Below are 13170 nucleotides of genomic sequence, written 5' to 3'. Positions count from 1 at the left end.
AAGCTAGTACTGACACAGTACAGAAAATGCTTTTTTGTCTTTGTCATTGACTGGTAATTTCTTGACCAGTAAGTACATCTCGCCTATCTTTGAGAGCTGTCAGTTATTTTGAATCCTGATTAGGAGTATTTTTCTTGCCTGCTGGGAGGGCTAAACTGGAATGGAAGTTGAATGGAATTTTTGTTACCAAAGAGACAACGTGAAATACAACTCTATTTTAGAGACAGCCAAATTTTGTTGGTTGTCTCTAAAATACAGTTGTGATTCGTAGTCTTAACTTCTGTTGTGATGCATTGGCAGATGTGCCTGTGCATTGCCATGTACCTGTGGTAAAACAGTCACAGAAAGCAAAGGCCTATTGCTAGTGAAGAAGTCTTTTCTTTAGTTGAAATCAGAGGGGGTGGAGGCTTTATAATGGATGTCCCCAGATGAAAACAAGCTGTCTCTCCTACAGATGACAAGTTTGTTGATTTTTTTAATATATATTTTAATCTGGTTTTATTCAGCAATAAATTTATTTCATTGTTAGTATCCAAAACTCATTTTTTACTACTTGTCTTCCTAGGGAAATAAAAAGAGGCCTCAGAAGTCATGTTAGTGGAGTTTGAGTTTCCCAAGTCTGATCTGTTCTTCTGAACCAAAAAAAAAAAGCCTTAATGGTGAATGCAGAAATATTTTTGGAGTGTACAATATTCAGATCTTGCTTTTGTCCAGCCATGACTCTCATTCCTTCCTTTATTTTGAGCAGGTGTATCTGTGTCCTCACTGAGCTCTGAGAGTGACTATGCCATCCCTCCTGATGCCTACTCCTTGGATGGTGACTATTCAGAGCCAGAACACAAGCTACAACGAACATCTTCCTATTCCACTGATGGTGGAATCTGCTCTGTAAGGCTTGCACTGTAGCTACTGTGTTGCGCTTGCAAAGAGGTACAGAGCCTTGGCCTTAAAAGAGAGTAGTATAACTACAGGATATTCAGTAATCCCCCTGCAAAGTGAAGCTCTGATAGACTGGGCTATTGGTCCAGCTGACTGGTATCAAAAGTCACCATCTGGTGCTTCAGAAGAAAGTGCAATTTCTTTATGTAGTTAGGTAAAAGTATAAGCATCAAGGGTTGATGACCTATATTGATTTCCTGTAGTTGTATTCTACTTTAATGGTGGCCTTACATTTTTGGGATAAAGTAAATATGGAAATTCAGAGGAAGGAAGGAGGAAAGAAAGAAACCTCAAAACAGGCAGAATTAAAGTCTGTACTCTTCAATATAAGAGATCAAACAAACAAGGAATAGGAGTCTAATCATGGCATAGAGGCTACCTTCACTTTTATTTGGAAAATCAGTGCCTTGGTAAGGAAGAGAAATAAGTTTACAGTGCATCAAACAATCAGTGAAATGATCTTTGAGGGTTGCTACTAAACAAAGCAGAAAATTATGGGAGATGCAGCAAATAGCTGGGCTCGATTTCAGCATACTTTCATTTGTATTTTGGGAGGTGCAATATGACCTCCTCTCCCCTTTCCTCTGTCCTCCAGGAACCCTTGGAGAAATCAGGCTACTTGCTGAAAATGGGCAGCCAGGTGAAGACGTGGAAAAGACGATGGTTCGTGCTCAGGAACAGACAAATCATGTACTACAAGTCCCCGGTAAGTCACTGGGATACATTTCCTCCCCTCTAGAGGCACAGAGAAATTTAATATACTGAAAAAACATTTTTTGTTAGACATGTCTCTGTTTTGAAAAGCATTACAAGCATTAGAAAGATTCACTGTATGCATCAAATGAAGAACAAAGTTATTATTAATAAACTTGTCACTTAACAAGTGTCTAGCTGAATTTTGAAAACTTCTGAAGGTAGAAATTCAGCCACCATCTTGGCATCATTGTGTGTTGTACTGCCTTCCCTCTTAGAAAGGGTTTGGTTTTTTTCTGTTTTTTTGGGCTTGCTTTTGTTTTATTAATCACAATGTCCAATCTGAACTCCATAAGAGAGTATTTATTAGCACTACTCTTATTATATTTTCTGACACTATTGAGGAGACTTTTGCAATGGGATCACACAATCTCATATTTCACCTGGCAGCCTTAGGCTGTCCTTTCCAGCTCACAACTGGAAACTCCAACCTGCACATGCTTATTATGCTGTATTTAAGTAATCTAAGACCCATCTGAGGTTTCCTACTGAAAAAATTGTTTTGTTTGCTTTTCTTTCTTCAGAGTGATGTTATCCGCAAACCACAAGGGCAGCTGGAGCTGAATTCTTCATGCCAAATTGTCAGGGGTGAAGGGTCCCAAACATTCCAGGTAGGTTTTATATCCTGCACATAACCATACACTCAGCAGCTGGGTGAGGGAGGACTTAATTCCGACTGAATGGTACCATGTGTCTCAATTGATATGAGCTAATTAAATTGATATGAACTAATTTTATCTGTTCTCTGTTTCCTGGCACAAAACAGGCAGTTAGTCTATTTAATAATGAGGAAAGAGCTAAATTGTAACCCAAATACACCCTTTTGAAACTGAAAAAAATTAGTATTTATTTTTGTCCTGTTTTACACCATAACGCTTTCCTCTTCTTTTGCAGGAGTTAGAGCTTGAAATCTGTGGGGGAAGATGATTCTTACAACAATTAAAATTGGCCAGTACCTAGGATCTTTCTGAGAGACTTCTCTCACAGATCTCAAGCCTGACTTTACATGCCTGGAGGATCTAAAAAAACATCTGAATAGTTGATTCCTTTTAGAATTTGACTTCTAAAGTATTAGAAGTTAGCCCATCACGGGGTTCACTTTTAAATCATTATTGACTTAATTAGAAAGGCAGCATTAAAGTTTCTTTTATACTTTGAAAGGTACATGGCCTAGCTTGTGAACTACCTTCTGCTCTTATGGAACTGAAGTTGCTAAGGCTTAATACTATTAGACTTATAGCATCTTTCCTCTCAGTCTCAGGGTAATGAAGGCAAAATGGAATACAAAGTGAAGGCAGCAAAACTCCACATTTATGTAGTCACCTTTAAAATTAAAAACTAGCAGCAGCACTGAGAAAAAAGAAAGCATAAGAGAGGACACAAAGCCACAGTATCCAACAGTAACAGCAAGAAAACTTAGGAGAATTTGATTCATCTGGGTTTTGTTTTTTCATTTGGGCTTTGAGGATTAGCACCTTTTTTCTTACCCTCAAAAAAATCTCTCCTGAATGACCAAAAAAGTCTTTATGGGATAAAGAAACTCAGCAACTAAATAAAAGATTTTTGGGTGTGCAGCTATATACTTTCTCACTCCTTTTCCTTCTAGCTTGTGACAGAAAAGAGAACATACTTCCTGACAGCAGACTCTCCCAACATCCTGGAGGAATGGATTCATGTCCTACAGAGTATCTTGAGAGTACAAGTGAGCAGTCCTGTTGGTGTTCCTCACAGTGATGCTAAACCTACTGTGAAAGGCTGGCTCACCAAGGTAAAATAGCATTTCATATTTTGTTTAGCTCAGAATTGACAGTATACCAGCTTCTTGGTTTGCACAGCAAACGTGAGCAAAAAATTAGTATTTTAATACTCTCTGTAAGAGTAGGGAAAGAACAAAAAGTGGCTATAGATTTCTGTGTTTCAGAGTAGAACATTTATATCAGATAAGGGATGGGACGAGCAAGTAGTAAGTAATAACAAATATCTGCCTTTTGTATGCTTTTCTTCAGCAGAATTCACAGCATGTCATAGGAGAAAAAATCAATGTTGTTGAATGTCACATTTCATTGATCTTTAACTTGGTCATACAGGAGAATTTTAAAAAATGGCTTGTATGGTTCTAGGTTAGCACTTGGTTCTGTCATAATAGACTGTAGGTACATTAGTACAGTGACAGAAAATTCTAATTCTTTATATAATTTCCATAAATTAGGTTGACATTGCAAGTTACTGTGAATATTTGAAGGTAATTTTTGTCAGATTCTAAGGCTAAAGACAACCTGCATCTGAAGGCTATTCATCTGCAGTAGGAAATAGGTGTCTAGACCAGGTTGACTGGTCTTTTCTTGCTGAGATGAGCTGATTTGTTTTTATAATCTTTAAAATCCTTAATATTGTTTATCAGTATACAGAAATTATAAGTTATTATGAATGAGTAAAACACTTCAGAAAATCTTAGACCTATTTTCATAAGCACCCATGTCCTATGTTCTTGGGTGGGATGTACTTTTGGAAGGGGTACCCTGTATGTTTTGAGAGGAGCTTATATTAGCATAAAAGAAAAAATATATGCAAAGTATTAAGGGAGAGTTGAATTGAAAATTGAAGTCCTAGAAAATAATTCTAGCAATACTGCTGATAATAAAAGCATGGATGTTTTTGTCCTTCTTACAGGTCAAGCATGGTCACTCTAAGCTGGTCTGGTGTGCACTGATTGGAAAAACTTTCTACTACTATCGAAATCACGAAGATAAGGTAAATCCTTTTTCTCCTTTTATTCTTGGACCCTCCTTTCCCATTTCTTATGAAGTTTTCTTTACTGCTTCTGTGTTTCAATTCTCTCTCTTGGTTGTACTTCTCCTCCAACAGCACCTGTTCCACAAAGAGAATTAGTATTTCCCCAGTTTTATTTTTTTAAGCTTAAATGAGAGCAGACTTAAAGGGCAAATGATTGCTCTTTCTGAGATCTGTATCTTGTTCCTCACTTGCTGCATTTAGTCTTGTGTAGCCTTCTGAGCAGACTTCTATACAGCAGCTGATAGATCCCACATTACCATCATGAAAACAGATAGCATCAACATTCTGGGAAGAGGGAGGTAATCAGTGTAATGTGCTTCCATTTCTGGACACCTTGCCCAATAGTCCATTACTTTGTCTTGGTGATGTCAAACCCCAAATTTTAGAATATCAAAAAATACTGTGACTCATATTTTGGATTAGCCTCCAGAGTTAGAACAGCAGATATCGTCTCTTTTGTCTGAATCTAACTGCTTAAGAAATTGTCAAAGTAATTATTTTCCAGTAGCAAGCAGAAAGTCTGACCAAGGTCAGAAAACAGTGGCTCAAGATATAAGCAACGGACCCTCAAGTGTAATTGGAAGAAAGCAGTATCTTTTGGGGGAAAAAATATTTTTATTTGCATTGTCTCACTCTGACCTGTAGATGCTCTCCCAAAAAAATAAAAGTAATGATACATTTTGTAAGTACTTTGTGAAAAAAAGAGATTCTCTAGAAGTACAAGATTACATTAGCTAAACATTGAATTATTTTATTCCTTCCATTTTACAAAACTGTCAGCATTTTTACTTGTCTTTTCTTTCCCAGTGTTCCCAGTCAATACTGGGAGTTGAGTTACATTTATCTAAGGTGCTTCTGCTCTTCATAGTGTCCTTTAGGGCATCTGCCTCTGCGTGACTCCAAGGTAGAAGAAGTAGACCGTTCTTGTGACTCTGATGAAGATTATGAATCTACTGGTGGAGGACTTCTCTCATCCCACTGTACACTGGCAATTCACCCGCAGGACCAGAGTCCCACATATTTACTTATCCGCACCAAACAGGAGAAGGTATAAAAAGCAGTCTTTTTTTGGAGAGCAAGAGTCTCTTGATAACAATGAGCAAATGGGTCATAGAGGCTTAACCTGTTTGTAGAAAACAGGTCTGAATTGACTCCTCCTGTTCTCATCCTTATGCCTAGAACACCTGGCTATACCATCTCACTGTTGCAGCTGGTAGCAGTAATGCCACAGTGGGCACGTCATATGAGCAACTTATTGGAAAACTATTGGATGCAGACGGAGACCCCAGTAAGTAAGCACTACAAACTCTTCCATGGTAACAAAGCATAAGGAAGAATAATTTCAATTCCCAGTTTAATCCAGTCAGAAGTGAGGGAAGGGGATTTCTCAGTAGTACATAATATGGTATAGTGTCCTTCTCCCCTTGTTCTCAGACAAGTCCATCACATTGTCACATCATTTATCACAGCCTCTGAAATATCTGTAACAGTAATTCAAATTAAAATAAAGAACTGGTGCTTTAATTTTTTCCTGTCTTTTTTGGTCTTGATTTTCCTTTCCAGGAAATCTTGACCATAAAATCATGTGCTCTTTTCTTTAAACACACTCAAAGACACTTACCCTCCCATCTGTTTCTCTGTCTGCACATATAAACCTTTATGCATACATCCATCCTCATTTTTGATACCTGCTCATGCCTTTATGTTTATGCACGATGTTCTCAAATATATATTAACATCTGCATTCATATTTAAAACTCTTTTCTTGTACTCACATATTCTGGACCCTTGCTTCCTGTTGAATAGTGACTTGCACTAACAAAGACCCCCATTGCAGGCAGTTGCCCTGGCAGGGTTTGTGTCTCTGGTTTGAACACACACCTGAGCAGCTTCTCACCAGAATCCAGCTGATGAGAAGCTCTGATGCAGCAGGACTGATGACTAATGCTGCTGGTGACTCCTTATTTATGGTGGGCTTTGCTGAAATCAGTGAAGTGTCACCAAAGATAATGTGGCCTAGTGCAGTGCTGCTTCCTCGGATGCTTTGCCATCTCAGAAAGGCTCCTTGTCAACATGGATACTATTATCTCTCCTGTTTCTGACACTACATGTTTTTGCCCATCTGCTACATCAGATTCTCCTCTGTGGAAGCATCCTATGTTGTGCTACAGTAAAGATGGGTTGCACACATCCCTCACTACTCTGCCATCAGAGGCTCTACAGACTGAAGCCCTGAAACTTTTTAAGGTATTTAAAGGGACATTGCATGGTTTCCACTTATTTTTCTCTGTTGTTGGGACAGTAACATTGTTTGGTCACGTTGTATAGCATTTACTCTCACTATAGGTTGCTTTCAGACAGGCCTGCTGGTTCATTTAGTTTCAAGAGAACTGTTGGATTTTAAATGTCATTTATTCTTTAGAGATTTAACATTTCTTGTGCAGAATCTGGGCTTAGAAGTAATGCTTCCCACAGACTTTATGCTTCAAAGTTAGCTTTGTCTTCCTTTTAGCTCTCAATAGTTGGATTGAAGGAAACATAAATAATTCCCTGGCAAACTCAGTTGTCTCAGTAAGACCAGTGGTGAAGCTGCTGGAGATTACATTTTTGCACTCTCCAAGTATAAGATCAGGAATGAGACTGGACAATGTGAACAAGGTAAAACACAGGCACGGAAGGCAGGAAGCACATTTTCCCCTCAATTCTTTTGCTGACTTGTAAGTTCCTTAGACTGGGGGAGGCTGAGTAAATTTTCTGGTTGCCATAACTAAGGAAGGAGGAATAGGAATTAAGAATTGACTCTCTTCCCTCCTCTCAAGGTTATTTATTAACCATATGTAAGTTAATAAATACATCTGGTGAACCTGGCCTGGAAAGTACCAGAGAAAGTTGCTGTATTTGTGGCATTGACTAACTTCTGTCCTTTCACAGTCCTGTCAGCTGTTCATCAACGTTCCTGTGGAGGCGTCCTCTATTGATTACCATGTGTCACTTGCCCAGACAGCACTGCAGGTGTGCTTGACACACACAGAGCTGCAGAATGAAATCTACTGCCAGCTTGTTAAACAGACCAGCTGCCGACAACCCCAGAACCACTCAGTCATTCAGGTCAGTTCCTCCTTATTTAGTGCCACTCTGCAAAACTTTCCATTTAATACCATCTTTTTAATTAGTAGCTATCGGACTGGTTCTCGTAAAATAGTGCTTATACTAAAGGTGTGCTAGGGGAAAGAGAATCTCAGCACTGATCTGCAAAGAAGAACACTAAGAACAGAACTTGAAAAATAAATTTTAGTTTAAATGTAACTGTTTACCACTTGCAAATAGTCTATTCAGACCATATTCAGAATCAAAGTTCATAGCTTGTGTTGTCTTGCTATAACTGTCATAGGGTATTAATTTTGTTCTGCATTTTAGATAATTAACAGCATACAAGTCATGAATATTACTATTAAACATGAAATCTGAATCTTTCACTGTAATTGTTGGATAAATAAAATTAATTAGTTACAGCATGAATGTACATATGCGATTACAATATTCCCAGCTCAAATGAGACATTAAAATCAGGTTGAATAATAACAGATCTAATTTGAAATAAAATTTCCCAGTGCTTTTTTGTTGTTGACTCAGTTGTGGTTGCACTAAAATTTTTGGAAGCCAAAATGTTCAGAAGTAGCCAATCATATAGAAGTCTTCTCAGAGTTCAGATTGAGATAATGAAGAGCAGTCTGACCATTACTGCCTCTGATACATCTTGAACTACACATCCAGCAAGGGTCACTCCAAAAAGCACTAGTCATTGTCCATAATTTTGGCCGTAGGATTCTGTAAAAGACAACAGGTAAGAAGTTCAGAACAAGAGTGATGTCCAGTTTTGCATTCATAGTGCTGGCAGCTCCTGGCTTTATGTGCTCCTCTATTCCTGCCTCAACATCACTTCCTCTGGTACATCAAACAGCACTTGCAGCGACATGCAGACCCCAGGTAAGGACTGCAACAGCATTTCATTCTGCTCAGATGACTGCTTCTTGCACCTACTGCAGAGAAAGAGGGGAGCAATTCTGGAGCACACACCTGCAAATACATATTGAGAGGGAGGACAGAAGGTTCCCAGTAGTATAAAGCTTTACCATTTCAACCATTCACATCAATTTGTTATTTAGATGAAGCTAGTTCACAAAAGTGACCTATACTAGCAAAAGAACATTTTGTAGATATAATTGGAGCTACTGGAGAGTTGGAAAGTTTTTTGCTTATGCAGCTACTTTTGACAGAAAAGACAGACTAAAGTTATTACTTGAAATGAATTACTCAAATTGTAGGTGATTACATTCTGCTGTCAGGTTAGCAGGCAAAGTGACAGAACAAAAGTGAGGCATAAAACATCTCAGGGAACCATAACATTTAGGAAAGACAAACCTGAAACATATGCTAGTACTGTTTTCTCTTAGCTCTTTGGTGTGTATCTGTGGTAACAGCAAGAAGTTGTTCTCCATTGTTCATGCTGTGCTCTTTGTTTCCATGGTGATCTGGTCTTCAGTGTATCTCACTATGTCTTTAGTGGGAAGTCACAGCTAGAGATGTCTAGTTATCTGCTGCAAAAATACACTGTGGTTAAGACAAAAGTAAAAGAGTAAAAGTAAAAAATCCTTTCAAACAAATATTCATATTCAATTAAGAAGCCTAAATCTGCCATTGAACTCAAGGTAGAAGTCTCTTGGCACTGCAAAGGAAATGTGTATTCCTATTAACTGTTGCCTCACATTTGCTATTTCCTCTCAAAAGCAAAAATACAGGTATTGGGCACTCGACAGTGTTCAGGTTCTCTCTCTATTGGCTCAGACAATATGTTAGGGATCTTTTATCTAGTACTAGGAACCATCTCTTCAAACTCGTGCATTACCAGCTCCTAGATGGGCCCATTCAACTCATTAGTGGAGCTACTCTAGTGTTGGAGACCAGTGTTGAATTTCATAAGGATTTGCTGGGCTGTATGAAACTGATTTATTACATCAGCTTCAAGCTCTACTATGCTGATGGTCTGCCCAAAAGCACTTTTGTGAGCAAATATATGCCAAGCAGAAACAAAGAGGAAATTTATTTATATGATCCAGCTACGAAACAATTAATAGGGTTAGGAAAAAAACCCAGAAATTACATGAAAATGGGCCTATGTTCATCTGTAGTTTAGCTTAGATTTGGAGCAGTTGCTAAATGGGATTTAGTATGGCTCCTTCTCCCTAGCTCTAGGAATACTTACCTCTCTTTGGATGGAGTAGATACAGGTGTTTCTTGACCAGTTAATTAGATATACTTTCCCTGTTTCACACAGCAAGCAAAACATTAGAATGTTTACACTGCATAATGCCTATGGTCTAGATCTATTCTAGGCATTAAAAGGTCTTAATTAGAAGAATTATAGATCTTAATTCTAGGTATTGTTTTTTGTGAAAGGTGATCTCCGTGTTCTTCCTCTTAAGAGAGGAAGAAAAGTGGGGCTGAGTTCTAAGGGAGAAGTCACAGGCTTAGGAGCATCTGGAAACCAGACGTAACAGCTTCTTGATGAAGCAAGATTATTCTATCTGAATATTGTCCAAGCTCATTACTGGGGAGGTGAGAAATATATTGCTACAGTGAAAAGCCAGAACTCCTGACTTCCATGTTGCTTGCAGGGATTTAACTGGAGATTTAATCATGTCCCGAGCTCTTGAAGGCATCTTGAGTGGAATTATTTTACTCTGGCAAGTGATAGCAGTTACAAATCCATGTAAATCCTTCAGTTTCAGAACTTATTGAGTATATGCATTCTTAACATTTTTGTGCAAGGTGCAGTTGACCGTTCCTGCTTGACTTTAGAGACACATCTTTTTGATGCTGTTCAACAGAGCACTCTCTTCAGTAGACAGTAAACTGATCATCTTAGTAACTATCCCTATCCTTATTGAACAGTCAACAAATCTAAGCTTGCCTGGAATCTCTGTCAAGTCTCTTGGTTAGCAGATAGGATTAAGGGAAACTTACTATTTGTACAGCTGTGTAAATTAATAAACACAGCTTGCAATGCATTAGTCTCACAAGATAATACAACTCACTATTTACCAGGACTTGACACAATAGTAACTAAGTTCCACTGGCATGACAGCAAGTTTGAAGGTGAATTGATCTGGACTTTGCAGATACTATGATGGCAACAGAGTACAGAAGACAGTATGTGTCCAGTCCACATAGAAGCAGGGAATACTCTTGTGTTTCATGGAGAGTCAATGGTCTGCCTTAATTTTACAGGTCCTTGAAGCTCAGGTTTGTGTTGTAGCTTTTCACTTGAGCTGTTAGTCTGTTGAGATGAACAGTAGATCTGCTTAGAGACGTATCTGTGCTTGAGCAAAAGCTTGAGGGAGGAATGCGTTGTCGTGGCATGGGAAACTGAAGAGGACATGGCACTTGGAGCACGTTTGTGCTTCTCTCCCCCTCTTTGCCTAGGAGTGAGATAGGCAAGTATGCCATCTACTGCCAGAGATCAGTAGCCCGCACGGTGCAGGCTGGAGAGCGGGAAGCCAAGCCCTCCCGGATGGAGATCGTGTCCATCCTGCTGAGAAATCCCTACCACCACTCCCTCCCCTTCAGCATCCCAGTGCACTTCATGAATGGAACCTACCAGGTGAGCCACCACAGCTGCCTTTCTGCTGGGCACTAGACTGTACCTAACCTGCCTCCCTCATGTGGGTGGGTGGCACCATGGTATTTATACATATCTCCAGTGTGCATATTGGGTGATAAACACTGCTTCTCCTCCTTGCTGTTTTAGCTGATTTCCCAAGAAAGTGAAAGGAATTCACCCCTAGCTCTACAGATCTTAGGAAGAAAAGATAGCTAAGAAAAAGGGAGAGATGTTAGAAGTGTTTCAATATGGGAAAGAATGTGATATGAAAGGAGACAATACAGAAGTGTTGTCACTGGAGCTGGCAGTTAATCCTGAAATGCTAATCCCTAGGAAACCACCTTCATTAGTTGTGATACACATCAATAGTCACCATTCTTGTATCCTCAGTTAAGTTGTCTTTCATTGCAGGTTGTAGGTTTTGATGGTTCCTCTACTGTTGACGAATTCATCCAGAGACTGAATCGAGAAACAGGAATGAGGAAGCCATCCCATATGGGATTTTCTCTGTTCACAGATGATCCTTCTGGTAGGAATTTGGAACATTGTTTGCCTGGCAATATGAAGGTATCTATTTTTCTCCTCTGCTGCTACCTTTAGGATACATTTTTGAAGGACTGATAAATGGTTAATAAAACCCTCTTAATAAATTAAGATCAAATAAGCTTGGATATTGTCTATCTAGATTAATATTCACAGATGAGATATTAATTCCTGCACTTGGGTCACAACAACCCCATGCAGCCCTACAGGCTGAGGGAATAGTGGATGGAAAGCTGCTCAGAGGAAGAGGACCTGAGGATCTTGGTCAGCAGCCATCTGAACATGATCCAGCAGTATGCTCAGGTGGCCAAGAAGGCCAATAACATCCTGGCCTGTATCAGTGTGGCCAGCAGGGCCAGGGAAGTGACTGTCTCCCTGTACTCTGCACTTGTTTTAGGCCCCTCACAATAAGAGAGATGCTTGAGGTGCTGAGCAAGTCCAGAGGACAGCAAAGCTGGTGAAGGTCTGGAGAGTGAGTCTGATGAGGAGCTGCTGAAGGAACTGAGGTTCTTCAGCCTGAAGTAAAGGAGGCTCAGGGGCACCTTATTGCTCTCTACAACTGCCTGAAATTAGGCTGTAGCTAGATGGGAGTTGGTTTCTTCTCCCAAGTAACAAATGACAGGACAAGAGGAAGCAGCCCAGAGTTGCTCCAGGGGAGGTTTAGATTGCCTATTAGGTAACATTACTTTGCTGAAAGAGTTTTGCAAGCATTGGAACAGGCTGCCCAGGGAAGTAGTGGAGTCACTGCCCCTGGTGGTATTTAAAAGGTCTGTAGATGTGTCACTTGGGGACATGGTTTAGTGGTGGACTTGGCAGTGCTGGCTTGATGATTAGGCTTGCTGATCTTAAAGGTCTTTTTCAAATGAAATGATTCTATGATTCTGTAATTAGCTAGCCTAATCTGATACAGTTCTTAATAGAAAGGTCTATTTTAGTAGGTGATAAATTGGTCAATTTTTAAAAATATCTAACTCAGATTTAGCACATATTAAAGTTTAATTTGTCTTGACTACAAAATTGAAACATGACTGAACTAGCCAGGATGATCAGATATCACAACTGACATCAAATGTGACACTTTTAAGACAAATTTATGTTAGGCTGTGAATCTTTTGGCATGTCTGTATAAATTCCATTTGTTGGATTATGAAGTATCTCCTTGCTATCTCTAGGTAACTCAGGCTTTCATTATTGATAAGCGTACTTAGGAGAGAAAGCTCTACTGAATATGGCTTCACTTTAAGAAAGAATGTTGGGCCTCAGATCAAGGGAAAAAGAAAGCAGATAAAGTGTTACCTGTAACTTTCATATGGAGATTTTTACCCATGCTGCACCTGAATGCCTGCCTTAATTGAGCAGGCTGGCTGCCATGAATGAGACAGTGGAGGAATTCCAATTCCAATGGAGGAATAGTTGTAGTGACAACTTTGAAAAGGTCCGGATAACTGTAGGGAACTTAAACAATTAATTTTACACAGTGT

The 13170-nt window shown here is 39.3% G+C and overlaps 1 protein-coding gene across 1 annotated transcript in view; it reads left to right on the top strand.

Annotated features, from left to right (window-relative positions):
* PLEKHH1 (pleckstrin homology, MyTH4 and FERM domain containing H1) overlaps positions 1-13170 on the top strand; it is a 49644-nt gene that overhangs the window by 26708 nt on the left and 9766 nt on the right. Inside the window, exons 11-22 of the mRNA XM_031505005.2 lie at positions 749-888; positions 1535-1645; positions 2217-2303; positions 3299-3460; positions 4363-4443; positions 5354-5533; positions 5665-5773; positions 6620-6732; positions 7417-7593; positions 8375-8472; positions 10969-11146; positions 11558-11713. Coding sequence (XP_031360865.2) covers positions 749-888; positions 1535-1645; positions 2217-2303; positions 3299-3460; positions 4363-4443; positions 5354-5533; positions 5665-5773; positions 6620-6732; positions 7417-7593; positions 8375-8472; positions 10969-11146; positions 11558-11713 — 1592 coding nt within the window. The remainder of the gene's footprint in view (positions 1-748; positions 889-1534; positions 1646-2216; positions 2304-3298; positions 3461-4362; positions 4444-5353; positions 5534-5664; positions 5774-6619; positions 6733-7416; positions 7594-8374; positions 8473-10968; positions 11147-11557; positions 11714-13170) is intronic.

This window comes from Lonchura striata, chromosome 6 (genome assembly GCF_046129695.1).
Source record: "Lonchura striata isolate bLonStr1 chromosome 6, bLonStr1.mat, whole genome shotgun sequence".
NCBI classification, from domain to species: Eukaryota; Metazoa; Chordata; class Aves; order Passeriformes; family Estrildidae; genus Lonchura; species Lonchura striata.
This window is presented reverse-complemented; position numbering and strand designations above follow the sequence as displayed.